The following is a 26,831-nucleotide window of genomic DNA, read 5'->3' on the forward strand; positions in this document are numbered from 1 at the left end:
AACTTCACTATGAATGGAGGAACATGGGATAGGACATGGGGTGATTGGTTTATAACTGGACATAAGGGCCTGCCCTGCAGGCTATTCATTGGTGGGAAAATGTTGTGGATAGAGCTAGAATATCAAGATTGGACATGCACCTTTTTACAGATAAATGATATTGTGACAGACAAGGCTGTCCCCTCTAACCATTACATTTCTATCTTCAAAATAGATAATACTTTTTACAACATATATGAATATTGGAAACGTGCAAGTCAACCACAAAGGTAGTGTACATTGGGATGCAGCCTGACTTCGATTCCAACAGTGAATACATTTTAAATGGATATGTAACTGGGTGTTCCTCCACTTGAGAAAAAGAACAGGTCCTTGGGCTATGAAAAAGGAGGGACACACACACACAAAAATGATGTTTTGCCACGGTAGGGAGGAGTAAACATTTAACTATTGTGAGAAAGAAAGCTCTTTAAATCCCTATTTAGGAACACACACACAGACAGACAGTCTTGTTTAACTAACCTTGTGGGGACCATTCAAAAATCCTATTTTCCCTAAACCCTGACTCGAACGTTAACCCCAAAACCTAACCTTAACCCTAACACTAATTCTTACCTTAACCCTAAACGGCTAGAAATAACCTTTTCCCCTTGTGGGGACTGACAAAATGTTCCCAGTTGTTTACTCTTCGTGTGGGGCAGCTCTAGCAGGGCAGAAATTTGACAAACTGACTTGTTGGAAAGGTGGAATCCTATGACGGTGCCATCTTTAATGTCACTGAGCTCTTCAGTAAGGCCATTCTACTGCCAATGTTTGTCTATGGAGATTGCATGGCGGTGTGCTCGATTTTACACAACTGTCAGCAACGGGTGTGGCTGAAATAGCCGAATTCACTAATTCAAAGGGGTGTCCACATACTTTTGTATATATATAGTGTATTTTACAGGGAGCACAAAGCTAACCTCCAATGGGACTGTCCCAGGATGTTCCCATGTGCCGTGGGGTAACAGGGAGTTGGGAAAGATGCAGATTAGTGGGATATCATATAATAGGCTAATATTTCTCCTCATTAGCAACGAGGCTAAACTTTATCAAAGGAGCTTCAGGAAATGTGATCATCATTAAATATACATTTCCCACAGGGGCTATTGCAGATAAGCTTCATATTTTCTTTTATGGGTGGCAATTATTTTATATGGACAACTAGTGGTATGTAAAATATGTTTTCCATGTAATAAACATTGAATAAAGACATTAAACCAACAGCATATTACAAATGAGATTTGTAACAGGAATTTATAATCTGATAAAGCTAACCTTCTCCACAACAAGGAGGACTACACTGTACCAGTACAATGGTTACATACAGTGGAACACACTGTGACATCACTTTAAAGGAGCCCCTCAATACCTAGTAAGTTTATGGCACCTACCTGTTGGTATGGTATCGTCTGTGGCGGTGACGACGCCACCGGACTGGAACGCTTCTGATCTACAGGGGACCTTCTTTTTCTCGTTGTGGAATTTGGGACGTCAATCCTAAAGGTACGTCATGTCTAATCAGAACCTAAAGTAAGACCAAGTACCCAATACTTCTGGAAGTAGGTTACTCTCTCCCTGTCCCTGTCCGTACTCACACCCACATTTCCCCCCTTGCTTGCGCACGCCCACATCGGCAGAAACACTCTCTCTCACTCACAAATGACAAATTGTTCACTGTTCCATACAGTTTAATCTGAGAATTAACAGTATGAGCACTTTAATGCATGGACAAATGAGGTTATGCCAAATTATACAACAGTAATCCAATTATAAAAGACTTTTCCTTCCCATTGTGAAGAGTTTGGAGCGGTCCTAATGACGTCCCGACATTCCTGCTGGATCCCACCGTCTCTGTGAATTAGCTTAAGCTCTTGGACATTAAATCTCTCTGTGAACGTAATTAAATCTGTTAAAGAAGCCAAGAAGACAGAATAATATGACAAACCGTGCATCTTTTTTTTCAAAATTCTACAGGTCATCGACAAACCGTAAACACAGAATGGTTGGATTCCAAAACAGATGACAGAAAACGCGTCTCTACATCTGTCTCACGGCCCCCACTCTCTGATCCCACTGATCGAGCTTCTTCTCTGATCACACTGATCGAGCTTCTTCTTCTTCTCCTCAGTCTTTCCAGATGTGCTGATAGAAACCACAGAGGACATTCCCCGGCTCCATCACCACTGGCGGAGGCAGCCCCAAACACTCCACCTGTTTCCTGAACTCCTCCATCTCCTCTTCCTCCACCTCTCTCCCGCCCTCCACCTTCCTCAGCAGGTACAGGTCCGTGGACTCCCTCCTCCTGGACATCACCTCCCACCTAAAAAAATAATTAGACTTTACTGTTGTACTTTTCTTTCTCGTACTCACACCAGCACTTGTTTTTCTACCTGTCACTGGTTTAGCTGATAGAGCAGGCGTATTCAACTCTTACCCAATGACATCCAGAGCCTGCTGGTTCTTCTGTTCTACCTGATCATTCATTGCACCCACCTGGTGTCCCAAGTCTAAATCAGTCCCTGATTAGAGGTCCAGAGTTGAGTTTGAGGGTGATAAAGGCTATCCACTGGGCACCCACTGGTTGAATCAATGTTGTTTCCATGTCATTTCAATGAAATGACTTCTGTGCCCAGTGGGTCTTTTGAAGAACGGTTCACTTGTAATGATTGTAATGCAGTATGTGGTTGTTTTTAACTACCTGACCTTAGTTGAATAGCCTACACCGGTGTTTCTCAAGTCCGCTCCTAATCTACCCCCAAACATACACATTCTTGTTGTAGCCCTGGGCAACCACGCCTGATTCAACTTATCAAGGCCTTGATGATTAGTTGACTAGTAGAATCAGGTGTGTTTGTGTGGACCTACAACAGAAATGGGGGTACACCTGGACCAGAGTTGAAAAACACTGGAATACCCCTAACAGTAAGTTGTTCTGGATAAGAGTGTCTGCTAAATGGCTCGAATGTACAATTCTATAAATGACCCACTTCATCACCAGACAGTCTGGGCAGGAGGTCTCCAGGAAGACCCCAGTGAGGTTGAATCGGCCCCCCACGTCGAACCGGAAGGTGCTGTTGTCGTTGAGGAGTGAGATATTGTAGGTTAGATACTCGCATCGGCTGCCGAAGCGGTTAGTCTGGGTGTAGTGGACGGTTGTGGTGGTGTTGGAGTTCTGGGTGGTGTTGGGGGTAGAGGGTGAAAACTCCATGGTGATGCCGTCTCTGGTCTGTGAGAGAGATAAGATGTGATTATTATTCGTTTTCATACAGAAACCCCTATTGAAACAATCATTACAACATACAAAATTGTCACAGAACAATTACCGGTACAAAGGCAGGTGAAATGTAGCCTAGTTGACAAGTGTGCTAAAAAGCAATTTAAAGGGGGCAATCTGCAGTTGTTACATCCATTTTTGGACTTAAACATTTATGATATGCACCCATTGATTCTTGAAGAATATAACTTATAAATGCCTCATGAGCTTAGATCAACTGTCAAACCCCATACAGAACCCCAAATATAAGCTTGTTTTAATCCAATGTTTTGCAAACATTGTAAATGCCTCAAAACATGCGTAAAACTACAATTGTGATATCTTGGATGGTCAGTCCTTGCATCCATAGCTCTGTCTATGAATTTGAGAGTGGTTACATTTCTCCAGGCCTATCCTTTGTTTTAACTCGTGACTAGGGTCCGCATAGGGCTCTAGGGAATAGGGTGCCACATAGTGGATAGGGTGCTACCTTGAGAGCCTCCAGGGATGCAGGGTGGCTCAGGCTGCCTGCGACGAGGGCCCATTTCCTCAAGAGCTGCTGGTCTAGTCGTGGTGGATCCATGGGCTTAAGGAGGTCCTCACAGGCTAGAGCTGCAGCAGGAGCCGATTGGCTAAAAGACAGGAAGCACAGGAGAGTCGTGGCACATAGTGCGAACATGGCATCAGTGTCTAGGTCTCACTATATCTATGCACCAGTATATATATTTATTGTGGGTCTATCTATAGCTATAGTATCTACAATATGTATCACTATATCTATCTTATATATTTCTATGTATCTACAGCATCTATGTGTCATTGATGTGTCTGTGTGTATGGAACACTGGTGCTGGGATAGAGAAGTCCAGTCTTATAGCTCTGCTATGGTACAATGTTCTTCAATGTCAGAAAGTTCCACAGTTGCAGAGTACCAGTAAACTGGCACTTTTCCAAGGCAATTCCAAGGTTGCGAAATAAAAACTACACTTTTTGTTAATCTATGTTCTGTGCTTATCTGGTGAAAAGTTGCATGCTTTTATCTGAGACATTATTCCATAATGTCAAACATGAAACAATACAGAAGTCTCATTTACATTTACGTCTAGTGTTCTCCTAATTCTTCTGGGATTTCCCTAGTTTTTCTGCAGATATACAGTGTATCAATTGTGTTATTGACAGTACGTTTGTTTATCCCATGTGTAACTCTGTTTTGCTTTATCTTGGCCAGGTCGCAGTTGTAAATGAGAACTTGTTCTCAACTAACCTACCTAGTTAAATAAAGGTGAAAAAAATAATAATTATGCCTTTGTTGACAAGAAAAGTTTGGCTTGTAAAACCCTATAGTTTAGGGTTGGTTGATTTTCCAGATTGACTGACCTTCATGTCTTAAAGTAATGATGGACTGTCGTTTCTCTTTGCTTATTTGAGCTGTTCTTGCCATAATATGGACTTGGTATTTTACCAAATAGGGCTATCTTCTATTTACCACCCCTACCTTGACACAACACAACTGATTGGCTCAAACATATTAAGAAGAAAATACATTTCACAAATGAACAAGGCACACCTGTTAATTGAAATGCATTCCAGGTGACTACTTCATGAAGCTGGTTTAGAGAATTCCAAGAGTGTGCAAAGCTGTCATCAAGGCTAAGGGTGGCTATTTTTAAAGAATCTAAAATATATTTTGATTTGTTTAACAATTTTTGGTTACTACATGATTCCATATATGTTATTTCATAGTTTTGATCTCTTCACTATTAATCTACAATGTAGAAACCAGTAAAAATAAAGAAAAACCCTTGAATGAGTAGGTGTGTCCAAACTGTTGACTGGTACTGTACTTCAAAATATACAAATATTTTTTAAAACCTAAATATTCTTAAAACGTGACAACATTCTATAGAAAATATTTTGGGGGATATTATTTAGGTTTATAGCAACACAGCAGATGAATCTGATGAGTTGGCTAAAAGTGATGCCCGACAGCGTTCTCTACTACGTGGTTTCCCAACCCTCTCCTCGCCCCCCAGACGTTTCACATTTTTGTTTTAACCCTAAACTGGCACACCTGATTCAAATAGTCAACACCCAAAACGAGTTACTGTAAAACTGCAGGCGCTAATTCCTTAACACTGAGAAAGTGTAATGGCATCAGCTCTTAACAAAGTCTTAATTTAGCTCTGAATAGTGTGGACCCTATAGACTCTGGAAAAGTGTTAAAATGAACACTCAGAGTTGATTCAATGCTGGAGAATTTGCTGTGAACATTCCTGCTGGATTCCACTGCCTCTGTGAATTAACTGAAGCTTTTGTACTTTAATTAACTCAATGAATGTCATTAAATCTGTTAAAGAAGCCAAGAAGACAGAATGATTTGATAAATCATTCAGTACAGGACAATCATACAGTACATTGACAAACAGTACATACAGAACTGCTATATTACAAAACAGAAAAAGTGTCTCTACATCTCTCTTTCACTGCCCCCACTCTCTCAGAATCTATACTTTTATCACATTGATGGATCGTCTTCTTCTACCGGTCTTAAGAGGGTAGGTAATCAGGGACGATAGGAATCAGAGAGGGATTTCCCAACCTACATCAGCACTGGCGGCGCGAAGCCCCAGGCACTCCACATTTCCTGAACTCCTCCATCTCCTCTTCCTCCACCTCTCTCCCGTCCCGCCCTCCACCTTCCTCAGCAGATGCAGGTCCGTGGACTCCCTTATTACGGAGCTCACCTTGTTTTGAAAAGGAGATGAGATACCATTACGTTAGCATGAATAACATCTTTAATAAGACCAAACAGGTTTATGTCACACAGAGCATTATGGGTTCTGTAGTTAATCATGCTACCCACCTCATCACCAGGCAGTCTGGGCAGGTCTCCAGGGAGACCCCAGTGATGTTCCAAAAGCCCCTCATGTCTAACTGGAAGGTGCTGTTGCCGTTGACGATGGAGATGCTGTCGGGTATATACAGTACTTGCACCAGCCGCCATGCCGGTCAGCCTGACTGTAGTGGATGGTTGTGGTGGTGTTGGTGTTCTGGTTTTGGTAGCAGATGTAAACTCCATGGTGACTGTTTTCTCTGTGAGAGAAGAGATGTGGTTATTATTAGTTTTCATACAGCAGCCACAAAAACAATAGAAACAATCACAATATAAACAAACAATCAAAAAGCAATTACAATGAATAATGGGGAATGACAAGTCAAATGTTGCCTAGTAGACATGCAATTTAATCCAAAATGGCTCCCTATTCCCTATATAAAGCTTTCATTTATACCACGGTCAAAAGCAGTGCTTTACATACAGGGAAGAGGGTGCCATGTAGGGAATAGGGTGCTACCTGGAGAGCGAACATGGTTGAGTAATACCAGGGGTGGCTCACACCGTCTGCGACGAAATCCCATCTTCCCAAGAGCTGCTGGTCTCGTCGTGGTGGATCCATGGGCTTAAGGAGGTCCTCACAGGTTAGAGCTGCAGCAGGAGCTGATTGGCCCAAAGACAGGAAGCAGAGGAGAGCTGTGGCATATAGAGCGAACATGGCTTCAGTATCTAGGTTTCACCATATCTAGCTACTGTGGGTCTATCTACAGTATATCTATCATATCTACAATATGTATCACTATATTTATCTTATATATCTATATCAACAGTATGTCTATACTTCATTGATGTGTCTGTGTGTATAGAACACTGGTGCGGGGGTAGAGGGGTCCAGTCATAGCTCTGCTGTCCTGCTATGGTAAAATGTTCTTCAAATGTCAGAAAGTTGCACAGTTGTAGAGTGCCAGGAAAATGACCCTTTTCTATTTTTTTTTAAACGCTCATCTCATGTACAGTTGTGTGCTCTTTGGTTACTCCCCCAATGCTCTCAACCACTAGGCTACCTGCTGCCCCATTTTTATATTCTCCCAATTAATACTACATTCCTTAGTAAGAGTTTTTTCTACAGACAAACAGTATATCAATAGCTTTGGTATAGTATACTGAAGTAATAAGGCACGAGAGGGGTGTGGTATTTGGTATAGTATACTGAAGTAATAAGGCATGAGAGGGGTGTGGTATTTGGCCTATATACCACTGCTAAAGTCTGTTCTTATGCACGAATCAACGCGGAGCGCCTGGATACAGGCCTTAGCCATGTTATATTGGCCATATGCCACAAACCCCGAAGGTGTCTTATTGCTATTATAAACTGGTTAACAAGGGAAAAAAATAAATGTTTTGTCGTACCCGTTGTATATACGGTCTGATATACCACAGCTATCAGACAATCAGCATCCAGGGCACGAACCACCCATTTTATAAAATACAATTGACCTTTGCTATGTTCAGAGCACTGGTGTGGCAAAAGCCTGTGTGTGAAAAAGTTAGTGCCTGCGTCCCAAATGGCACCCTAATGCCCAAGAGCCTTGGTCAAAGGCAGTGCCCAAGGGCCCTGGTCAAGGGTAGTGCACTATGAAGGGAATGGGGTGCCATTTGGGACACGCGTTGTGTGTTTTGACTCTTCACGTCAAAGGTTACTCAATAATCTGTGTGTTTTATCTTAGAATGGAGCAACATGGTCGTTTTTCACTGTCCAGTGTTGACAAACGGTTAGACAGGACATCAAATAATATTTCACAAATGTCAGTTTAATCATTAAACCATTGGTTGAAAAAAACACATTCTATACATAAACTCCCGCTTGATTTCATGGTGGCTATATACATGCCAGAGCGCTGTGTGTATTCTATGGAAAATACACTGATAAAATAAAATGCATAGAATTTAGATATAAAAACATACTTTCCCTTTAACAATTGATAATGGACCAAAATAAGATTCAAGATGGTAAGGTTGCAAAATGCTGGCCACTTTCTGAAAAATGTGAGGTTTTCCAGAAATCCTGGTTGGAAGATTCCCTGAATCTGGAAGGAATAGGCAGGAGATCCAAAATCCTCCAACTAGGAAAACCTGGGAATTTTGATTTCTGGAAAACCCGGGAATTTTCTGAAAGTTAATGGAACGTTACAAACCTTGATAACACTCAAGCAGGCAAGAAGGGTAACACATACAACAAATAGAAAGACAATGGAATAAAGATCTCAAATTGTATGTAGACTATCAAGTTGAGACATAAGTGCACCCAAAAAGGCCCACTATTCCCTTTACATACACGGTGTACAAAACATGAGGAACACCTTTCTAATATTGAATTACACCCCCTTTCTGCCCTCAGAACAGCCCCAGTTCCTTCCAGGCATGGACTACAAGGTGTTGAAAGCATTCCACAGGGATGCTGGCCCATGTTGACTCCAATGCTTCCCACAGTGGTGTCAAGTTGGTTGGATGTCCTTTGAGTGGTGGTCCTTTCTTAATCCACACAGAATGCTGTTGCGTGTGAAAAACAGCAGCGTTGCAGTTCTTCGACACTGAAACCGGTACGCCTGGCACCTGCCACCAAACCCTGTTCAAAGGCATTTCAATATTTTGTCTTGCCCATTCACCCTCAATGGCACACGTACCCCATCCATGTCTCAAGGATAAAAAAGTGGATTTAACAAGTGACATCAATAAGGGATCATAGCGTCACCTGGTCAGTCGGTCATGGAAAGAGCAGGTGTTCCTAATGTTTTGTACACTCAGTGACCTACCTTCGACCAGAGAACATAGACCCAGACCCAGGTCAACAGTAGATCACTTTGTAAGGACTAGGGTTTCATTTGACACATCCCTACTGTACTGGTCATGATTCAATCATCAGGCCTTTCTGTCTCATCCCTACTGTACAGGTCATGATTCAATCATCAGGTCTTTGTCTCATCCCTACTATACTGGTCATGATTCAATCATCAGGCCTTTCTGTCTCATCCCTACTGTACTGGTCATGATTCAATCATCAGGTCTTTCTGTCTCATCCCTACTGTACTGGTCATGATTCAATCATCAGCCCTTTCTGTCTCATCCCTACTGTACTGGTCATGATTCAATCATCAGGCCTTTCTGTCTCATCCCTACTGTACTGGTCATGATTCAATCATCAGGCCTTTCTGTCTCATCCCTACTGTACTGGTCATGATCCAATCATCAGCCCTTTGTCTCATCCCTACTGTACTGGTCATGATTCAATCATCAGGCCTTTCTGTCTCATCCCTACTGTACTGGTCATGATCCAATCATCAGCCCTTTCTGTCTCATCCCTACTGTACTGGTCATGATTCAATCATCAGGCCTTTCTGTCTCATCCCTACTGTACTGGTCATGATTCAATCATCAGCCCCCCCCCCCCCCCCCCGACAGAATTCCTATCACAACCTGGATATGTAGTCCAGTTCAGTTGAAAGCAGGTTCTGTGTGAATAGTAGGGTGGATACACAGATACAGCATAATGGATTAAGACTGGTCTTTCATTCTCAGTACCAGCCAACAGTAACACAGCCAAGGCTGACAGGGTTGTGTTCATTAGAATCAAAAGGAAAACAACTGACTCAAACAGGGAGGGCCTACCTGGACCAACAAGAAAAACACTGGGTTTTATTTTTCATTTCAAAGCACTTCGCCCTACTGAACAAAACCCAGGTTCCTCTGGATGGGTAACTATACTCTTAGGGAAGGAGATCCACAAGGCACTTCAGTAATAACACACCATCTTACCACCCCCCATCATTCACAGTGTTTGAGGCAGAGTCAAGTCCCTCTTGTAGTATTACACAGAGAAAGCATTGGAGAATCTGGTAGGGAGATAGAGCGCGAGCGAAATGATTGATCACATGACGGAGCAGCACTGGCAGGTCTTGCGTTTGGGAGCCACACCGACCCCTCCCTCCGCCTCTCCCCTGGTAGCGGTCAGTGTCTCTGGGGCGGCTGGAGCCTGCTCCCCCAGGGTCTGGGCCTTGGATGGGAACAGCAGGGGCTCCTGCTCAGGCTCTGCCTCAGTCCAGGGCTCCACTAGGGACACCTCCAGGAACTGGCCCCCAGGGAGGATGGCTGATTCTGGGGCCACCGAGGCCTCCTCTTCCCCCTTGACTTCCATTTCAGTCTTCACTTCCACATCGCCCTCTGCCGGCTCGCCTGCAGCCTCTCCCTCTGCGTCGGGCCTGGGTGTGAGTAAGGTCTCAGAGTAGACGGGAACGGCAGCCACCACGCCATCATCTGGGGCCTGCAGATCAGACACAGGAGCTTCCTCTACTGGCTGTGCCTCTTCCTCTCCACCACCGTTTGCCACACCCTCCATCTGTCCTTCTCCTAAATCTCTGGTCACTGTGTACATCTGTCCTTCTCCTAAATCTCTGGTCACTGTGTCCATCTGTCCTTCTCCTAAATCTCCTGTTACTGTGTCCATCTGTCCTTCTCCTAAATCTCCTGTTACTGTGTCCATCTGTCCTTCTCCTAAATCTCTGGTCACTGTGTCCATCTGTCCTTCTCCTAAACCTCCGGTTACTGTGTCCATCTGTCCTTCTCCTAAACCTCTGGTTACTGTGTACATCTGTCCTTCTCCTAAACCTCCGGTTACTGTGTCCATCTGTCCTTCTCCTAAACCTCCGGTTACTGTGTCCATCTGTCCTTCTCCTAAACCTCCGGTTACTGTGTCCATCTGTCCTTCTCCTAAACCTCTGGTCACTGTGTCCATCTGTCCTTCTCCTAAACCTCCGGTTACTGTGTCCATCTGTCCTTCTCCTAAACCTCTGGTTACTGTGTACATCTGTCCTTCTCCTAAACCTCCGGTTACTGTGTCCATCTGTCCTTCTCCTAAACCTCTGGTTACTGTGTCTGCCTCAGTCTCTTTTGCTACTTCTGAGGACTCTTCAGGAGTTGTCTCTGGTTTCGCCTCCTCAATTCCTCCTTCCTCAGGAGATTCTGAGCTCTTATTGAACGCGGCCGAGTCTACTTCCTGTTCCTGCCCCGGAGAGGAAAGGTCATTTGCCAGCTCGTCTCCCTCGTCATTGATAATCACTCGCTCCGCTCTCATCATGATCACTCCTCCTTCCTCGATTACCGGAGCCTCGCCTGGCTCCGCCTCCGTGAACCCCAGGAACATCATGGTAACGGCACCATCTTCGGGGACGACCGTCACTGGACCGGTGGTGCCGTTGGGCAGTCCGCCCTCCTCTGATGCATCGTGGGTAGCAGCTTGCCCCTCCCCCTCTCCTCTCCCATTGGTGAGGATCTCAGCTCTTTCCAATAGTGCTGCCTCAACTGTTCCTAGAACTGTGACAAGACAGACAGATCATAGTTAGGAAATGTTTCAATCATCTTCCCAGTCTTCTATCCGCAAGACCCTTGGCAAGGATGCACATTAGTCTTACCAAGCTCTGGAAAGTCCAGCTAGAATAGTCAGCAAAAGAAGCAGGAGAGTGGAACATTTGGAGAAACTTGGAGAAAGTTATGGAGAGCGAAGGAGAAAGACAAGAAAAGAGGCCGGCCAATGGGGCGAGTGATATAGAAATCCAAAAGAAGTGAAGGGAGAGCAGCTTCCAGAATCAACGCTGTTCTGTTCTGGACTCATGACAGAAGGTCAAATTGATAGGAGTGACATTTCAGCACCAAGCCAGAGGCATGTTGCCAGTCCCTGTGACCCTGAATCCAACCAACCAGAACATTTCCACTGACTTGGCTTGTGTTGTGTGCTCTTTGCCCCATAGAAATAGAATTACTAGACCCATCATGGTGCAGTGGTCTGATGGGATTTTTCACATTCTATAAATTATATTTCTATGCTTTTCCCTGATAACTTCACTTAACACATATTTTTCATCAGCATCAATTTATATGTATTCCATCTCATTCAAATGCATAGATACTGCATGCATGTATGAACTTCCACTGACGTATGAATACAACGTATTGCCTTTGTAATACAAATACCATCAAAGGCCAGTACAGTCTGTAGTGTCTTCTGGGACTAGAACCCATTTCAGTTGATTCAGAGTGAAGGAGAGATGATGGTAACATTGTTAACCCCTTACCGGATTCGGACTCTACTTCTTCCTGTCCATTCTCCAAGATATCTGCTTGGACTGCTTCTGTGGGAATAGATGGAAATAAGACTTTAAAAAAAAAAAGCTGTGTTTATTAAGCCCAACATTCAACTGTCCCCATTCTGTTTAAACCTACTGGGTTATTTACGACGTCTTTTCACCACACATCACATTCATTATCAACTCAAACAGAAACAAAGACCTACTATTTTATCTTTCAACAATTCAACTGATTGGATCCAGTAATATCAAGCTGGTGGAACGACGACAGCCACCAGCGGTTGCTAACAGTAACAGGTGGTGACAGCGAGAGAGTCGATCATTCATTCAGAGACAGGTGACACCTACCTGCTGTAGCCTCCACCACCGCCGCTGCATTCTATTGGAGGAGACAGACAGGGGCGGGGTTAGACACTCAAACCACATACCATTCTTTTAATAGTTTCAGTCTCAAGTTGTAACCGTGACCCTAGATGAGGGACGCCATTATAAAAAGGGCAGACGAGCAATGTCATTCATGCATTTTCAACCCACAAGAGGGAGCTAATTAGACGTTAGGGCCCACCATCCACTATACAATACTAAATATGCCTACTTTAAAAAAAAGGTAGACTCGGTGAAATGCCGTTGCCACAAGCAGCACCGCAGATATTGAGATGAGTGAGATGCAAAGACTTCCCTCTCACACAGTATCTGCGCGTGTGTACGGTGTTCGCTTAGTTACAGCCTGGTAGCCAGGGCACCGAAACAGCAGAGAAGTTGAGCCTCGCGCTTCAACGCTCTTAGTCGTTACGGAAAATGGCCCATTACTTTCTGCTTCTACGTCAGATCACTCGGTCGACCTTTAAAGAGGGTGGGAGCACCCCCCCTTTATAACAAGAGCCCAGTGTTGAGGGTAGTCTCTCTGCCACGCCACAGAAAGCCCCACTATCATACAAGTCAACCTTCACCGGTCTGCTCCTTGGCTACGAGACTAAATAACACGCTGGGTTTGTGATTCCCGTCTCTACAACCTCGAAAAATCAAGGTCAGGAGAAGAAATACAAACAAAAAGAACAAAAGACGAGGAGAATTCTTTGTTCTAAAATAAAAAGGTCATTCTGAGGTAAACAGTCACGGTTGCCTTGAGGTGGAGCGATTACACACGTTTAAGTGGTACATTGTTCATGCAAGGAGGGCTTGGTCTTTCGAAAGCTCCTGCTTCTGAACAAGAGGTGCTACATCAAAGCTGCATTAACGTATTATTATGGAAAAGTTTATTATTTCTCTGAAAGGAGCCTCGTCGGTCAGGACTGGTGGGAAGATCGTGCGTAATGATTGGGGCTACTTGTTCAGCATGTATTCTACTGGCCCATTCAATTGGTCTGTGTGCTTGTGTATCAGTGAGTGTTTGTATGTGTGTTACTCACAGCATGGCCATCCTAATTCTCTCTCTCTGTGTGCGTTACTCACAGCATGGCCATCCTAATTCTCTCTCTCTGTGTGTGTTACTCACAGCATGGCCATCCTAATTCTCTCTCTCTGTGTGTGTTACTCACAGCATGGCCATCCTAATTCTCTCTCTCTGTGTGCGTTACTCACAGCATGGCCATCCTAATTCTCTCTCTCTCTGTGTGCGTTACTCACAGCATGGCCATCCTAATTCTCTCTCTCTGTGTGTGTTACTCACAGCATGGCCATCCTAATTCTCTCTCTCTGTGTGTGTTACTCACAGCATGGCCATCCTAATTCTCTCTCTCTGTGTGCGTTACTCACAGCATGGCCATCCTAATTCTCTCTCTCTCTCTGTGCGTTACTCACAGCATGGCCATCCTAATTCTCTCTCTCTGTGTCGGTGTAGGTGTACACATTTTAGTGCCAGAAGTCCTGACAAGAATAGTAAACCAAGTGAGGACATTTTGCCAGTCCTCACTTGTAAAAAGTATGTTTTAGACTTAGAATTACAGTTTAGAGGAAAAATGTGAATCAATTGTTGGTCCCCAAAAGGTCTGCACAAGTACAGTAGGACATAGTGTGTGTCACTCACAGCTCGGCCATCTTCCATCGGCTGCTCCAGTTTCTCCTCCTCCTCCGCTAAACGTTGACTCTCTGTCTGCAACCTGCACACACACACACACACACACACACACACACACACACACACACACACACACACACACTTTCTTAGCGTTCGGTTCCAATCTCAGCCAGAACAAACCGTTCACTTTTAACCTCGCACTGATAAAAGGTAGTGCTATCAGACACTTACAATACATGAACATACACTACGAGGTGTAGAGACTATAACCACTACGAGGTGTAGAGACTATAACCACTACGAGGTGCAGAGACTATAACCACTACGAGGTGTAGAGACTATAACCACTACGAGGTGCAGAGACTATAACCACTACGAGGTGCAGAGACTATAACCACTACGAGGTGCAGAGACTATAACCACTACGAGGTGTAGAGACTATAACCACTACGAGGTGTAGAGACTATAACCACTACGAGGTGCAGAGACTATAACCACTACGAGGTGCAGAGCCTATAACCACTACGAGGTGCAGAGCCTATAACCACTACGAGGTGTAGAGCCTATAACCACATGGAGGTGTAGAGCCTATAACCACATGGAGGTGTAGAGCCTATAACCACATGGAGGTGTAGAGACTATAACCACTACGAGGTGCAGAGACTATAACCACTACGAGGTGCAGAGACTATAACCACTACGAGGTGCAGAGACTATAACCACTACGAGGTGCAGAGACTATAACCACTACGAGGTGCAGAGACTATAACCACTACGAGGTGCAGAGACTATAACCACTACGAGGTGCAGAGACTATAACCACTACGAGGTGCAGAGACTATAACCACTACGAGGTGCAGAGACTATAACCACTACGAGGTGCAGAGACTATAACCACTACGAGGTGCAGAGACTATAACCACTACGAGGTGCAGAGACTATAACCACTACGAGGTGCAGAGACTATAACCACTACGAGGTGTAGAGACTATAACCACTACGAGGTGCAGAGACTATAACCACTACGAGGTGCAGAGACTACAACCACTACGAGGTGCAGAGACTATAACCACTACGAGGTGCAGAGACTATAACCACATGGAGGTGTAGAGCCTATAACCACTACGAGGTGTAGAGCCTATAACCACATGGAGGTGTAGAGCCTATAACCACATGGAGGTGTAGAGCCTATAACCACTAAGGTCAGAGGTGAGTGTATAATCTGAATCTAGGGTCTAACAAACAGCCACAACACTTGACAGACAACATGGAGAGTATAGAACATCTTAGAGAATTAGAGTCTTCTTACAGCTATTGTGTAGACTATGAGATGAGGCTGGCCTCCTACAAACACACTGCATGTACAGCACAACACAGATAGGAGTTGAGAGCATAGAAAGCCCTAGAAAGAAAGTGTGGTGAGTATGGTATCTATGGTGTGAACCAAGCATCGAGAGTATCTAGTAAGTATCTAGCCCTATACAGGTAATGTGGTGAGTACACAGTTAGCCCTATACGGGTAACGTGGTGAGTACACAGTTAGCCCTATACAGGTAACGTGGTGAGTAAACAGGTAGCCCTATACAGGTAACGTGGTGAGTACACAGGTAGCCCTATGCAGGTAACGTGGTGAGTACATAGGTAGCCCTATACAGGTAACGTGGTGAGTACACAGGTAGCCCTATACAGGTAACGTGGTGAGTACACAGGTAGCCCTATACAGGTAATGTGGTGAGTACACAGGTAGCCCTATACAGGCAACGTGGTGAGTACACAGGTAGCCCTATACAGGTAACGTGGTGAGTACACAGGTAGCCCTATGCAGGTAACGTGGTGAGTACACAGGTAGCCCTATACAGGTAACGTGGTGAGTACACAGGTAGCCCTATACAGGTAACGTGGTGAGTACACAGTTAGCCCTATACAGGTAACGTGGTGAGTACACGTGGTGAGTACACAGGTAGCCCTATACAGGTAATGTGGTGAGTACACAGGTAGCCCTATACAGGTAATGTGGTGAGTACACAGGTAGCCCTATACAGGTAATGTGGTGAGTACACAGGTAGCCCTATACAGGTAACGTGGTGAGTACACAGGTAGCCCTATACAGGTAACATGGTGAGTACACAGGTAGCCCTATACAGGTAACATGGTGAGTACACAGGTAGCCCTATACAGGTAATGTGGTGAGTACACAGATAGCCCTATAGAGGTAATGTGGTGAGTACACAGTTAGCCCTATACAGGTAACATGGTGAGTACACAGGTAGCATGGTGAGTACACAGGTAGCCCTATACAGGTAACGTGGTGAGTACACAGTTAGCCCTATACAGGTAACGTGGTGAGTACACAGGTAGCCCTATACAGGTAACATGGTTAGTACACAGGTAGCCCTATACAGGTAACATGGTGAGTTCACAGGTAGCCCTATACAGGTAATGTGGTGAGTACACAGGTAGCCCTATGCAGGTAACATGGTGAGTACACAGGTAGCCCACAGGTAATGTGGTGAGTACACAGGTAGCCCTATGCAGGTAACATGGTGAGTACACAGGTAGCCCTATACAGGTAACATGGTGAGTACACAGGTAGCCCTATACAGGTAACGTGGTGAGTTCACAGGTAGCCCTATACAGGTAATGTGGTGAGTTCACAGGTAGCCCTATACAGGTAATGTGGTGAGTACACAGGTAGCCCTATACAGGTAATGTGGTGAGTACACAGGTAGCCCTATACAGGTAACATGGTGAGTACACAGGTAGCCCTATACAGGTAACATGGTGAGTACACAGGTAGCCCTATACAGGTAACATGGTGAGTACACAGGTAGCCCTATACAGGTAACATGGTGAGTACACAGGTAGCCCTATACAGGTAACATGGTGAGTACACAGGTAGCCCTATACAGGTAACATGGTGAGTATGGGGTGTATAATAGGAGATTCCTACTTGTCTATGTGTTGCTCCATCTCCTGGGCCTGGGAGCCCCACAGCGGGGAACGAGGCTCTGAGGATGTGGGAGAAGAGGGGCCGTCCATCAGCCACTGGTCTCTAAGAGACTTCCTCTGGATGGAGAGAGAGAGCGAGAGAGGACACCGGGAGAGAGGGAGGGAGGGAGGGAGGACACATGGAGAGAGGGAGGGCACATGGAGAGAGGGAGGGAGGCAGGACACCGGGAGAGAGAGAGGGAGGCAGGACACAGGGAGAGAGGGAGGCAGGACACAGGGAGAGAGGGAGGGAGGACACAGGGAGAGAGGGAGGGAGGACACAGGGAGAGAGGGAGGGAGGACACAGGGAGAGAGGGAGGGAGGACACAGGGAGAGCAAGAGAAGCATGTCAGTCAGCGTTGTCAACGTCAAAGACATCCTCCAAATCATACACTCCTACTCAGACACAACATGAGCTAAATACAACATGGCAAAGTCTTTAAATCTGACAGGTTTGTCTTCATTCTCACACACTATTGTTATGGTGTCAGCCGGTGGCTGTGACCTTTAAACCTACCCATCCAATCAGCTTAGGTCACATCTCTCTAATAGACCTCATTCTCCACTCCACTTCTCCCCAACGCAATAAATCGCTCAACAGGTGCCCATCCCTTTAATACTTCAATAAAGCCATCAACAGGTGCCCATCCCTTTAACTCATATCCCATACATTCGGACAAGAACACACTCCTTTCTGCCCCAAGTGTGCACTTGCTCACTTTACCATATAGATTTAAAAGATTTCTAGCCCATGCTTACACCAATCCAATGCTTTTAAATGCATGAGGGGGAGTGAATGAGTGCACACTTTTGCGAGCAAGGTAACGAATTGGGACACAGGGTCTCTCCTATCCTACCACTCCCTTCCCCTCCCCCTGTTGGCCTCCCCTCCCCCTCTCCTCTGGCCCCCTCTCACCACCTCAGCTGAAGGTGAAATGTATAGCAGAGCACTGACAGGAAGTCTGCAGAGAGCACTTCCTTCCTGTTTCTGTAGCAGCACAGGTCCTCTCAGAGTGCCAAAATGTGTGTTTGCACAACACCTTCCTCTAACCCAACAGGACTAAAATGAAGTTCAATTAAAGGGATTGTTCTCTCGTTCTAAGAAAGACCTAATCAAGAGGACCAGAAGTTTGATTGGTGGGTAAAACCCAGAAATTCAGACAAGTAAAAAGATGTGATGGGTCCGCACTCAAAAAGCTGTCGCATAAACCTTACTACATTTAATTATAAAAGAATATGTATTTTCACCGCATCCGGGATAGAGTACACGGACGTTTCAGCTTTACCGTGTGTAGGTACTGAAGAAGGCTGCAAAGCCAAAACATCTGGGCACGCTATCCCTGATGCAGGGAAAATAATAATATATATTTTTGAAATAGAGTAAGCTTTATCAGACATCTTTTTGAGTGCGGACACCATCACAACTTTTTGCATAATTAAGAAATACCCATTGTCCTCCGAGAGTGGCTGAATACAAAACAGTACACCTCCTTCCCCCACAGGACTAACATGAGTTCATGTTACATGATGAGAACAATTAGAAGGCTATAGTACCTCTGTTGAACTGCGAGGCAGCAACTTTACAGGCTACTTGTACACTCCCTTCAGAGTATGCTGCTTCAACGAGTGTGTTCCCTTAATAGAAGACCTCTTTAAAACAGTCAAATTAAATGCATTTCACTGAGCATTGTGTGGCTTCTTATTATTGATGTTAGGCAACTTTAATAGCCCTTTTAAAGCTGGGAGGGGGGGGGGGGGGTGATAGCAGGCTGTAATGAACCGCTGAGGAAGTCTAGAGACCACGGCTGGTGACAGCCATTGAGAGGTCAACACTACCTTTACCTCTGAGGAGTACAGATCAGAGTTTGCTCCTTCAGTAGTCAGTACTGTACAGTTGTAGACAGAGGCGTTCTTGTAGGTTAGAAGTTAGCCAACCAAAAACGATGGTTTATGCAAGTTCGTTACAATTTAGCCTCATAAGGGTGGTTGGGGGAATCATTCTTGGAGGCGGCTCCAGGTAGCAGACTAAGGCAGACCAGTCACCTGAAACCAGTTTCTCATTGGGTGTACACAAGCACACAGCAAGGATTTGAGGAATGCGCCCTAGGGCAGTGGGAACGCCAATCTGGAAGTGGTGTGAAAACAATAGAGCCGTCCAGTGCAGAGAGCAGAGCACGTAAACACACACACACCATTCTAGTGAAGGAAGGCCAAACCTCCAAACTCTGGCAGGCAGTTTCAGGAAGGGTGTGTGTGTGTGTGTGTGTGTGTGTGTCTTCTCAAGTAGACTAGGAGTTGCGTGTTGCTTGGGATGGAATTTGGAACTGAAGTAAGCCCCTTGCTAACAAGCTGGAATGAGTCCGTACAGGATTTTGGCGGAACAACATTATGGCTACATTCTACATTTGTGGGGAAAGAAGAATGAGTGTGGGGGTTCTGTCCAGTATCCACCACCATATTCACAGCGAGAGAATGAGTGTGGGGGTTCTGTCCAGTATCCACCACCATATTCACAGCGAGAGAATGAGTGTGGGGGTTCTGTCCAGTATCCACCACCATATTCACAGAGAGAGAATGAGTGTGGGGGTTCTGTCCAGTATCCACCACCATATTCACAGCGAGAGAATGAGTGTGGGGGTTCTGTCCAGTATCCACCACCATATTCACAGCGAGAGAATGAGTGTGGGGGTTCTGTCCAGTATCCACCACCATATTCACAGAGAGAGAATGAGTGTGGGGGTTCTGTCCAGTATCCACCACCATATTCACAGAGAGAGAATGAGTGTGGGGGTTCTGTCCAGTATCCACCACCATATTCACAGAGAGAGAATGAGTGTGGGGGTTCTGTCCAGTATCCACCACCATATTCACAGAGAGAGAATGAGTGTGGGGGTTCTGTCCAGTATCCACCACCATATTCACAGCGAGAGAATGAGTGTGGGGGTTCTGTCCAGTATCCACCACCATATTCACAGTGAGAGAATGAGTGTGGGGGTTCTGTCCAGTATCCACCACCATATTCACAGAGAGAGAATGAGTGTGGGGGTTCTGTCCAGTATCCACCACCATATTCACAGAGAGAGAATGAGTGTGGGGGTTCTGTCCAGTATCCACCACCATATTCATAGAGAGAGAGAGTGTGTCTGAGTGTATGTGGTCACTTTTCTGGCCATTTGACGTTACACTTCAGAATAAATAGTCCTGCACAGCGCGAGGGGCGACGGGCCGGGGACAGCGCGGGGGGCGACGGGCCGGGGACAGCGCGGGGGGCGACGGGCCGGGGACAGCGCGGGGGGCGACGGGCCGGGGACAGCGCGGGGGGCGACGGGCCGGGGACAGCGCGGGGGGCGACGGGCCGGGGACAGCGCGGGGGCCGACGGGCCGGGGACAGAGCGGGGGGGCGACGGGCCGGGGACAGAGCGGGGGGCGACGGGCCGGGGACAGAGCGAGGGGCGACGGGCCGGGGACAGTGAGAGGGGTGACAGGCCGGGGACAGTGAGAGGGTGATGGTCAGACCAGAGAGAGAGTGAGTGTCACCTTGAGCTGCTGTAGCCTCAGCCTCTCCTCCTCCATCTCCCTCTTGGCCCTCTCCTGTTCCTCCTGCAGACGACGCTTCTCCTGAGAGAGGGGAGAGAGAGAGAGAGAGGGGGGAGAGAGAGAGAGAGAGAGAGAGAGAGCAAGAGAGGGGAGAGAGAGAGAGAGAGGAGGGAGGGGCGAGGGGGGGCGCGAGACAGTGAGAGGTGGAGTGATAAACAAAGAGGAAAAAAATAGAAACAGAGGGAGAACAAAGAGAAAACAGAAAGAAGAGATGGAGAGGTGAAAGAAAAGAGTAGAACACCTGGTCAAACCTGTCACATAGGAACCCTTACCATAGAGAGGTGGCCACCCTATAATAGTCACTGTGTCTCCATGGAAATACTGTGGCGTTGTTTTACTGGGCTGAGGGAGGCGGTGCGACACACTGCACTATGGGTAAATTATTCAGTAGCTACGGACAGACAGCGCAAGGAGCAGTGCTTAGTTTCCATGGGCCTGTATGTGTTGTTGTGTGTGTGTCAGGTGCTTGACTCACAGTGATCGCCTGCAGTCTCTGTTTGTACTTCTCTGCCTCGTCCATCTTCAATCTGTGTGACAAGACAAGAGGTTAAAGGTTATAGGTCACAGATATCATTCACCTTAGGAAGTAGTTAAAGTGCTGCTCTAGGAACAGTTTTGCCTTTTCGAGCACAATTAATACGGTTATATGGGCAGGTGGGGACCTGATCCTAGATCAGCACTCTGACCCTGAGATACCTGGAAGCCTTAGTTGTTTTTCTGGGAATTCATCTGGAAGTTTCTATCTAGCTTGTGTTGTTTCACATTACGTATCCCTTGTGACATGGCCTCGGGCATCACAAGGCAAATGACTGTAACTACATGTTTGGATCCTCACAGCTGACACACAGCGGGACAATATGACTAGCCTGACTTGGTACGTATGAACACAGCCTGGAGGATGTGATGTACCCGCCAACCTTTATTATAGAGCCTTTGTTTTCAACTATGTAGAAACAGATCCTATATGCCATTTAGCAGACGCTTTTATCCAAAGCGACTTGGTCACCCCTGCCTACATTTTACATTTGGGTAGTTCCAGGAACTGAACCCACGATCCTGGCGTTGCAACCACCATGCTCTACCAACTGATCTATAGAGGACCAGGAGATATATTTCTACTGTGTAGAAACAACAGTGATATTTCCTACTTCCCAAGGGAATATTGGAGACTGGACCCAACGCACACAAAATGACCCAACGCACACAAAATGACCCAACGCACACAAAATGACCCAACGCACACAAAATGACCAGTCCACTAGAAAAACCTGACCATCACTAGTTAATTCCTGCGATCTGGTGTAAAAAGCAACCAATCACCACCTACCCTTCATCCTTCTACACACAGTTCCTATCCTCTGCTCCAAGCCTTAGAAAACACCCTGATACCTCCCTCAAACCCCAACCTCCCTGGTGTTTGGAGGCATTGGGGCTATGACAGCTTATAACCAGCTTATGAGCCTCCGTAGGGACTACGTCAGGTCTCATGTTGAGCCAGGAATAGCAGTGAGGAGATAAACAAACTGTCTTTGATGAGGAGCATTGTTGAGCTCCCTACAGACGGAGTCTGAGAATTAAATACAATATGATGATGCACAGCAGAGAGGGAGAGAAAGTTGGAAAAAAACTTGCACACAATGACTCAGTATTAGTCCAAGACCATAATCCATTGTCTAAACAGTATTCACTGAGTTGTGGAGATCTCCTACATGCTTCTACGCCACATGAAGGTCAGTGTGTAACAGACACTCCTCCCAGACCAGGTCCCTACGCACTACACCGTTAACTCAGTTACACTTACAAATCAAATCGGAAGTGTAGACTAACAGTGAAATGCTTACATACAGGTCCTTACCAACAATGCAGAGAGAAATAATAACACAATGAGTAACGATAACGTACACACACACACACACACACACAAGGTACCATTAACTGTTACTATGGCAACACTCTCAGACCCCCCCAAAAGACATTAACTACTACATATGTTCCAATCCCCCCCAACAAATTCCCTAGAGAGTTCCCTCAGCTCATCAACCAACTAGTTGAGATTGACAGAGAAAAGAGGCGCAGGCAGGATGGTTAGTCTAGAGGAGGAACTGGTTCAGGGTGTGTGTGTGTGTGTGTGTGTGTGTGTGTGTGTGTCCGCTACAGTAGGTGAGAAACCCGTCTTACGGACCCACCACACTAGCTAGCGGTGGCTAACGTTTTTTTGGTTGGCATGGTTTCAGTGCAAACACTCCCAGAGCCTTGGTGTGAAACACACACGGTGTGTAAAAGGATGTATATTTGCCCTGTGGGGAGGCCACATGGTTTCTGCTAGCGTAGAGTTAGCGCTCGCTGCGGGAACAGGTGGTTGTATAGCGGGGCAGTAGCGTATCTTAATCATGACGGGCCCAGGAGCCCATATCACCACCCATATTTCCCTTAAAATGTAAATTATTTTGTTGTTAAGGCTGGGTGTTAATATTACTAAACATTGTAACAGCAGAGCAGAACCTAATCTAAGGGCACATTTGAAGCAGTTACCAGAGAAGCCGCAATGTAGCCAATACATTCAGCACCATGGACGGCGGTCAGAAATTAACCCGTATAAATCGATCAGCACCACGGAAAGCACAAAGCGGTCAAAAAACACCCTATTTTATCTGCAAATAATAGGCAATAGCCTATATTATAAAACATAAATATATAGATCAATCTCTCGACAGAAACACCGAAACACAGCTAATGACGCAGTACTCGCTGAAGTTATGCACCGCGGCAAAACTGCCATGTCGGTATTTCAAACGATCTGCCTCCCGCAGAGGCCTATAGCAAAAACACCAGCAAATCAATCAAGTGGAGCATTCAAACAGATTGCTTAAATGGCAGCATGCCTTTTAACAGTATATGATACGTATATGCTTACTATTATTCTTATAGCCTATTTAAACGTATAGGCTATGATGACAATGAAATGGCTCAGCGGCCACGCACCAGAACATGGTTTCCAACGACAGATCGTGCATAGTCGTAGATTGACCAGCAATGTAAATTAATCTCAATAAATCTTGATTTAAATAGGCTGTCTGGGTAGCCTGTTCTGTAAAAATATAAGCTTACTCGATCATCTGATTGGCATTCAACGGGCCTTGCGCTCTGCGAAGTCGTGCTCACATTGTACATAGACTTATTTTTCTACTGTATTATATTGACTGTATATTTGTTTTACTCCATGTGTAACTCTGTGTTGTTGTATGTTGTCGAACTGCTTTGCTTTATCTTGGCCAGGTCGCAATTGTAAATGAGAACTTGTTCTCAACTTGCCTACCTGGTTAAATAAAGGTGAAATAAAAATAAATAAAAAAAATCAGAGAAGAAAGGGGCACTCCGATCTCCTAACAGCCAGCAAGGCTCACAATACGCGCAATCTATATTGGCTGAATAACATAGCCATGTACGTGGTCATTTGATTCCAGCCTTGGTTGTAGTGGTGTAATACGACTCGTTAAAACACCGCCTTTCGTCATCTCTTGGGAATGGGCCAGTAGGCTTACACGAGCCTAATGCAATAACGTGCCGTTTAACTTTTGCATCCACATTTGTTGCATAATGCCCCGTCAGCTGGATAGGTAAAAAGACCGTCTGTCCCACTTCCACCTGTTTCCTCAGCCGCCACGATTCTAGCCTCGCCCTGCTCCTCTTCCTCCCCGCCCGGGGATAGCTTGTTCCGGCCTGGCTTGTGCTCAGGGTCGTATCCGCCGATACCTGACAACCTGCATCCTCCTCTGTCAAAGTTGCTTCTTCTGGCACGATGGAACAGCTTGGCCTTGGCTCACTTGACCCGCTAAAAGCTGCTGCTGGCGATGAGAAACCTACATCCGCTACATTGCTTGTTCTAGCAATGGCTGCACTTGAACTGCATTTAAAAAATTTAACTAATTTTTATACGTCCTTTGCTTTCTCATTTTCGGCCTTCCTATTTTGGGCTCCACTTTTTAAATCGGTAATTTTTTATTCTCGACTTTCTCTCTTTATACATTTTTACGGCTGTTGTCTCTTGATAGTTAGAAACAACAACGCTTTGGAGAGGATTTGCACAATGTATCCCGGAATCCATTTAATTATCTTAACATGGTATTGAAACTATTGAATAATATGATTTATTTAGCAAGTTAATTGGATTTATTGTCATCAAAACACTAAAATATCACGCTGACTTATGTAGTGGCAAAAAAAAAAAAATTGTTGGTGAAACCATCAGCGGGATCATTTATCATATAGCCTACATTAAAGAAATATATTTTCTTCAAATCGTAGACGTGATGGACCCGCGTCATCAAACTAGTACTTTGGCATGGTGGGGCGGTATTCAAATTACATAGGGGGCCCGCAGCTCCGGGCCCAGGCACGTCGCGGGCCCTGGTGCGACCGCACCGACTGAAGCTACGCCACTGAGCATGGGGTTATATGGTTTATATGGAGCATTCTTCCAGTAAGGTGTCGCCATCATATCGGTCTCTCACAGACACACGGTTACTCAGCGGTAATAGAAGGTTATGGACGTGTCATGCACAAGTACACATTGAGGTGGAAGTGTTGGGGGTTGTGTCAAACAAGCATGCAGCCATGAGCACACAGACAGTAGCACAGTAGCGAAGGTTTAGTCCAAGCCCAGACCCAGTAACATAAGGGTATAGGTCAGTGAGGGGTTTCTAGTCAAGTCTCAGATCAAATGATGAGGGTCAGGTTGGGAAAAGGCTAAAATCAGTCCATACGGTGACATCACCGTGGCGATCAAACAGAGTTCAGCCACGCACACTGACGCCGTCGGCGACCGATGCAGCACGACACACTTCAAAGCAATGACTGTTTCTGCTCCATTTCCTCCCGACATTTGGAGTTACAGAGGGACAGAGACCGGGCTGACCCTGTGAGGTCCAGACAGGAAACACACACACACCCTTTGTCCATAGAGGTAGAGGTAGTACTTGTTAGTGGAGCATGTCAACACTACCTCAGTTAACATTACTGCGCTAAGTAAATGTACAAGTACGGCTTCATTTACATGTATGATGTTTTTAGGGTGCAGACAACAGTTGAACAGTAGTGGCTAAAGCATAAACAGACTGGTATCCTATCCAAGCTATTCCACTAGTACGTCAGGGTTCTAATCTGTACTAGTAAGCTACTACTAAGGCGTCATGCCATGGGATAAGACAATGGTACACACTACACTGGAGGTTGTACTGGAGCAATACACATTGCACTGAAGGTTGGGTCACTTGGGAGTGAAGATGAGATCGTAAAAGGGCTCACTTGTTGCCATGGAGACAGAGTTAATCCAATCTAGAGTGTGAATAAGTATATTTTAAGTCTGAGCAGCCAGAGGCAGTATTTTACGTTCGGAGAAGACTTCAACAAATCAGAATTATCTGGGCTCTACGCCCCCTAGCCTCTGGGAGGAAGTGCAACTGTGCTTGACTAGCCTTGACTGGCCACCTCCTGTCGACAGAAAGGAAGTCCGGTCTGATGTGTGAATCTCAGAGAGATGTGTTGTGGGGATAAGCTGGTGTGTGTGTCTGTGGGGTGGGGGGACAGGCTTCAGCATTCGCCACCCAACACAACAAGATAGCCTTTCAAAAGTCGCCGAATAGCACCATGGGCCCAACAAATAAAAATAAAGAATCAAATCCTCTGTCTGACATCAATAATATCATATTCAGGGAATATCCGTGTCAGACACATTGCTACAGTCCAAGGTCATTGGAAACTGGCATCTCTCTCTCTCTCTGTTTGGGAAGAGGGAAAGAGCACACACCAGTAAGTGTCCTCCAGACGATCGGCGACGAGCCATCCAATCACAAAGACCCAGACCTCACACACGCATCCCCTGCTGTTGTTATTGGCTGCCAGTCAGGAGTTGATTGAAATAGACCCCACCAATCATAACATAGAGTTCCTGGAAAGAGTCTTCAT

The 26,831-nt window shown here is 45.7% G+C and overlaps 2 protein-coding genes across 4 annotated transcripts in view; both read right to left on the reverse strand.

Moving 5' to 3' along the window:
- Nucleotides 1-1,709: 1,709 nt before the first annotated feature.
- LOC106589669 (uncharacterized) lies at nucleotides 1,710-7,124 on the reverse strand. 2 transcript variants are annotated; one of them, XM_014179926.3, is made up of 6 exons: nucleotides 6,649-7,124; nucleotides 6,159-6,388; nucleotides 5,899-6,039; nucleotides 3,786-3,927; nucleotides 3,030-3,268; nucleotides 1,710-2,362 (listed from the first exon to the last, which is right to left on the reverse strand). In XM_014179926.3, the coding sequence occupies exons 3-6, from the start codon at nucleotides 5,934-5,936 to the stop codon at nucleotides 2,167-2,169; spliced, it is 615 nt and encodes a 204-aa protein (XP_014035401.1). In that variant the 5' UTR covers nucleotides 5,937-6,039; nucleotides 6,159-6,388; nucleotides 6,649-7,124; the 3' UTR covers nucleotides 1,710-2,166. The 2 variants fall into 2 exon arrangements, with proteins under 2 accessions (XP_014035401.1, XP_014035397.1); XM_014179922.3 differs by lacking the exons at nucleotides 5,899-6,039; nucleotides 6,159-6,388; nucleotides 6,649-7,124 and having other exon boundaries at nucleotides 3,786-5,857.
- Nucleotides 7,125-7,918: 794 nt separating this feature from the next.
- Nucleotides 7,919-26,831, reverse strand: part of LOC106589665 (uncharacterized) — a 31,823-nt gene continuing 12,910 nt past the window's right edge. For both annotated transcript variants that reach the window (XM_082965994.1, XM_082965993.1), the window contains exons 2-8: nucleotides 21,343-21,394; nucleotides 20,808-20,888; nucleotides 17,233-17,348; nucleotides 14,292-14,364; nucleotides 12,614-12,644; nucleotides 12,254-12,310; nucleotides 7,919-11,495 (exon numbers count right to left, since the gene is read on the reverse strand). In XM_082965994.1, coding sequence (XP_082822120.1) covers nucleotides 10,054-11,495; nucleotides 12,254-12,310; nucleotides 12,614-12,644; nucleotides 14,292-14,364; nucleotides 17,233-17,348; nucleotides 20,808-20,888; nucleotides 21,343-21,387 — 1,845 coding nt within the window. In that variant the 5' untranslated portion in view covers nucleotides 21,388-21,394 and the 3' untranslated portion in view covers nucleotides 7,919-10,053. The remainder of the gene's footprint in view (nucleotides 11,496-12,253; nucleotides 12,311-12,613; nucleotides 12,645-14,291; nucleotides 14,365-17,232; nucleotides 17,349-20,807; nucleotides 20,889-21,342; nucleotides 21,395-26,831) is intronic.

This window comes from Salmo salar, chromosome 02, assembly GCF_965601325.2.
Source record: "Salmo salar chromosome 02, fSalSal1, whole genome shotgun sequence".
NCBI classification, from domain to species: domain Eukaryota; kingdom Metazoa; phylum Chordata; class Actinopteri; order Salmoniformes; family Salmonidae; genus Salmo; species Salmo salar.

Coding starts and splice junctions, on each gene's coding strand:
- LOC106589669 (XM_014179922.3), bottom strand. CDS start 3,974: ATGTTCGCACTATGTGCCACGACTCTCCTGTGCTTCCTGTCTTTTAGC. Junction 3,269..3,785: donor CATCCCTGGAGGCTCTCAAG/GTAGCACCCTAT, acceptor TCTCTCTCACAG/ACCAGAGACGGCATCACCAT. Junction 2,363..3,029: donor CCAGACTGTCTGGTGATGAA/GTGGGTCATTTA, acceptor TTATTTTTTTAG/GTGGGAGGTGATGTCCAGGA.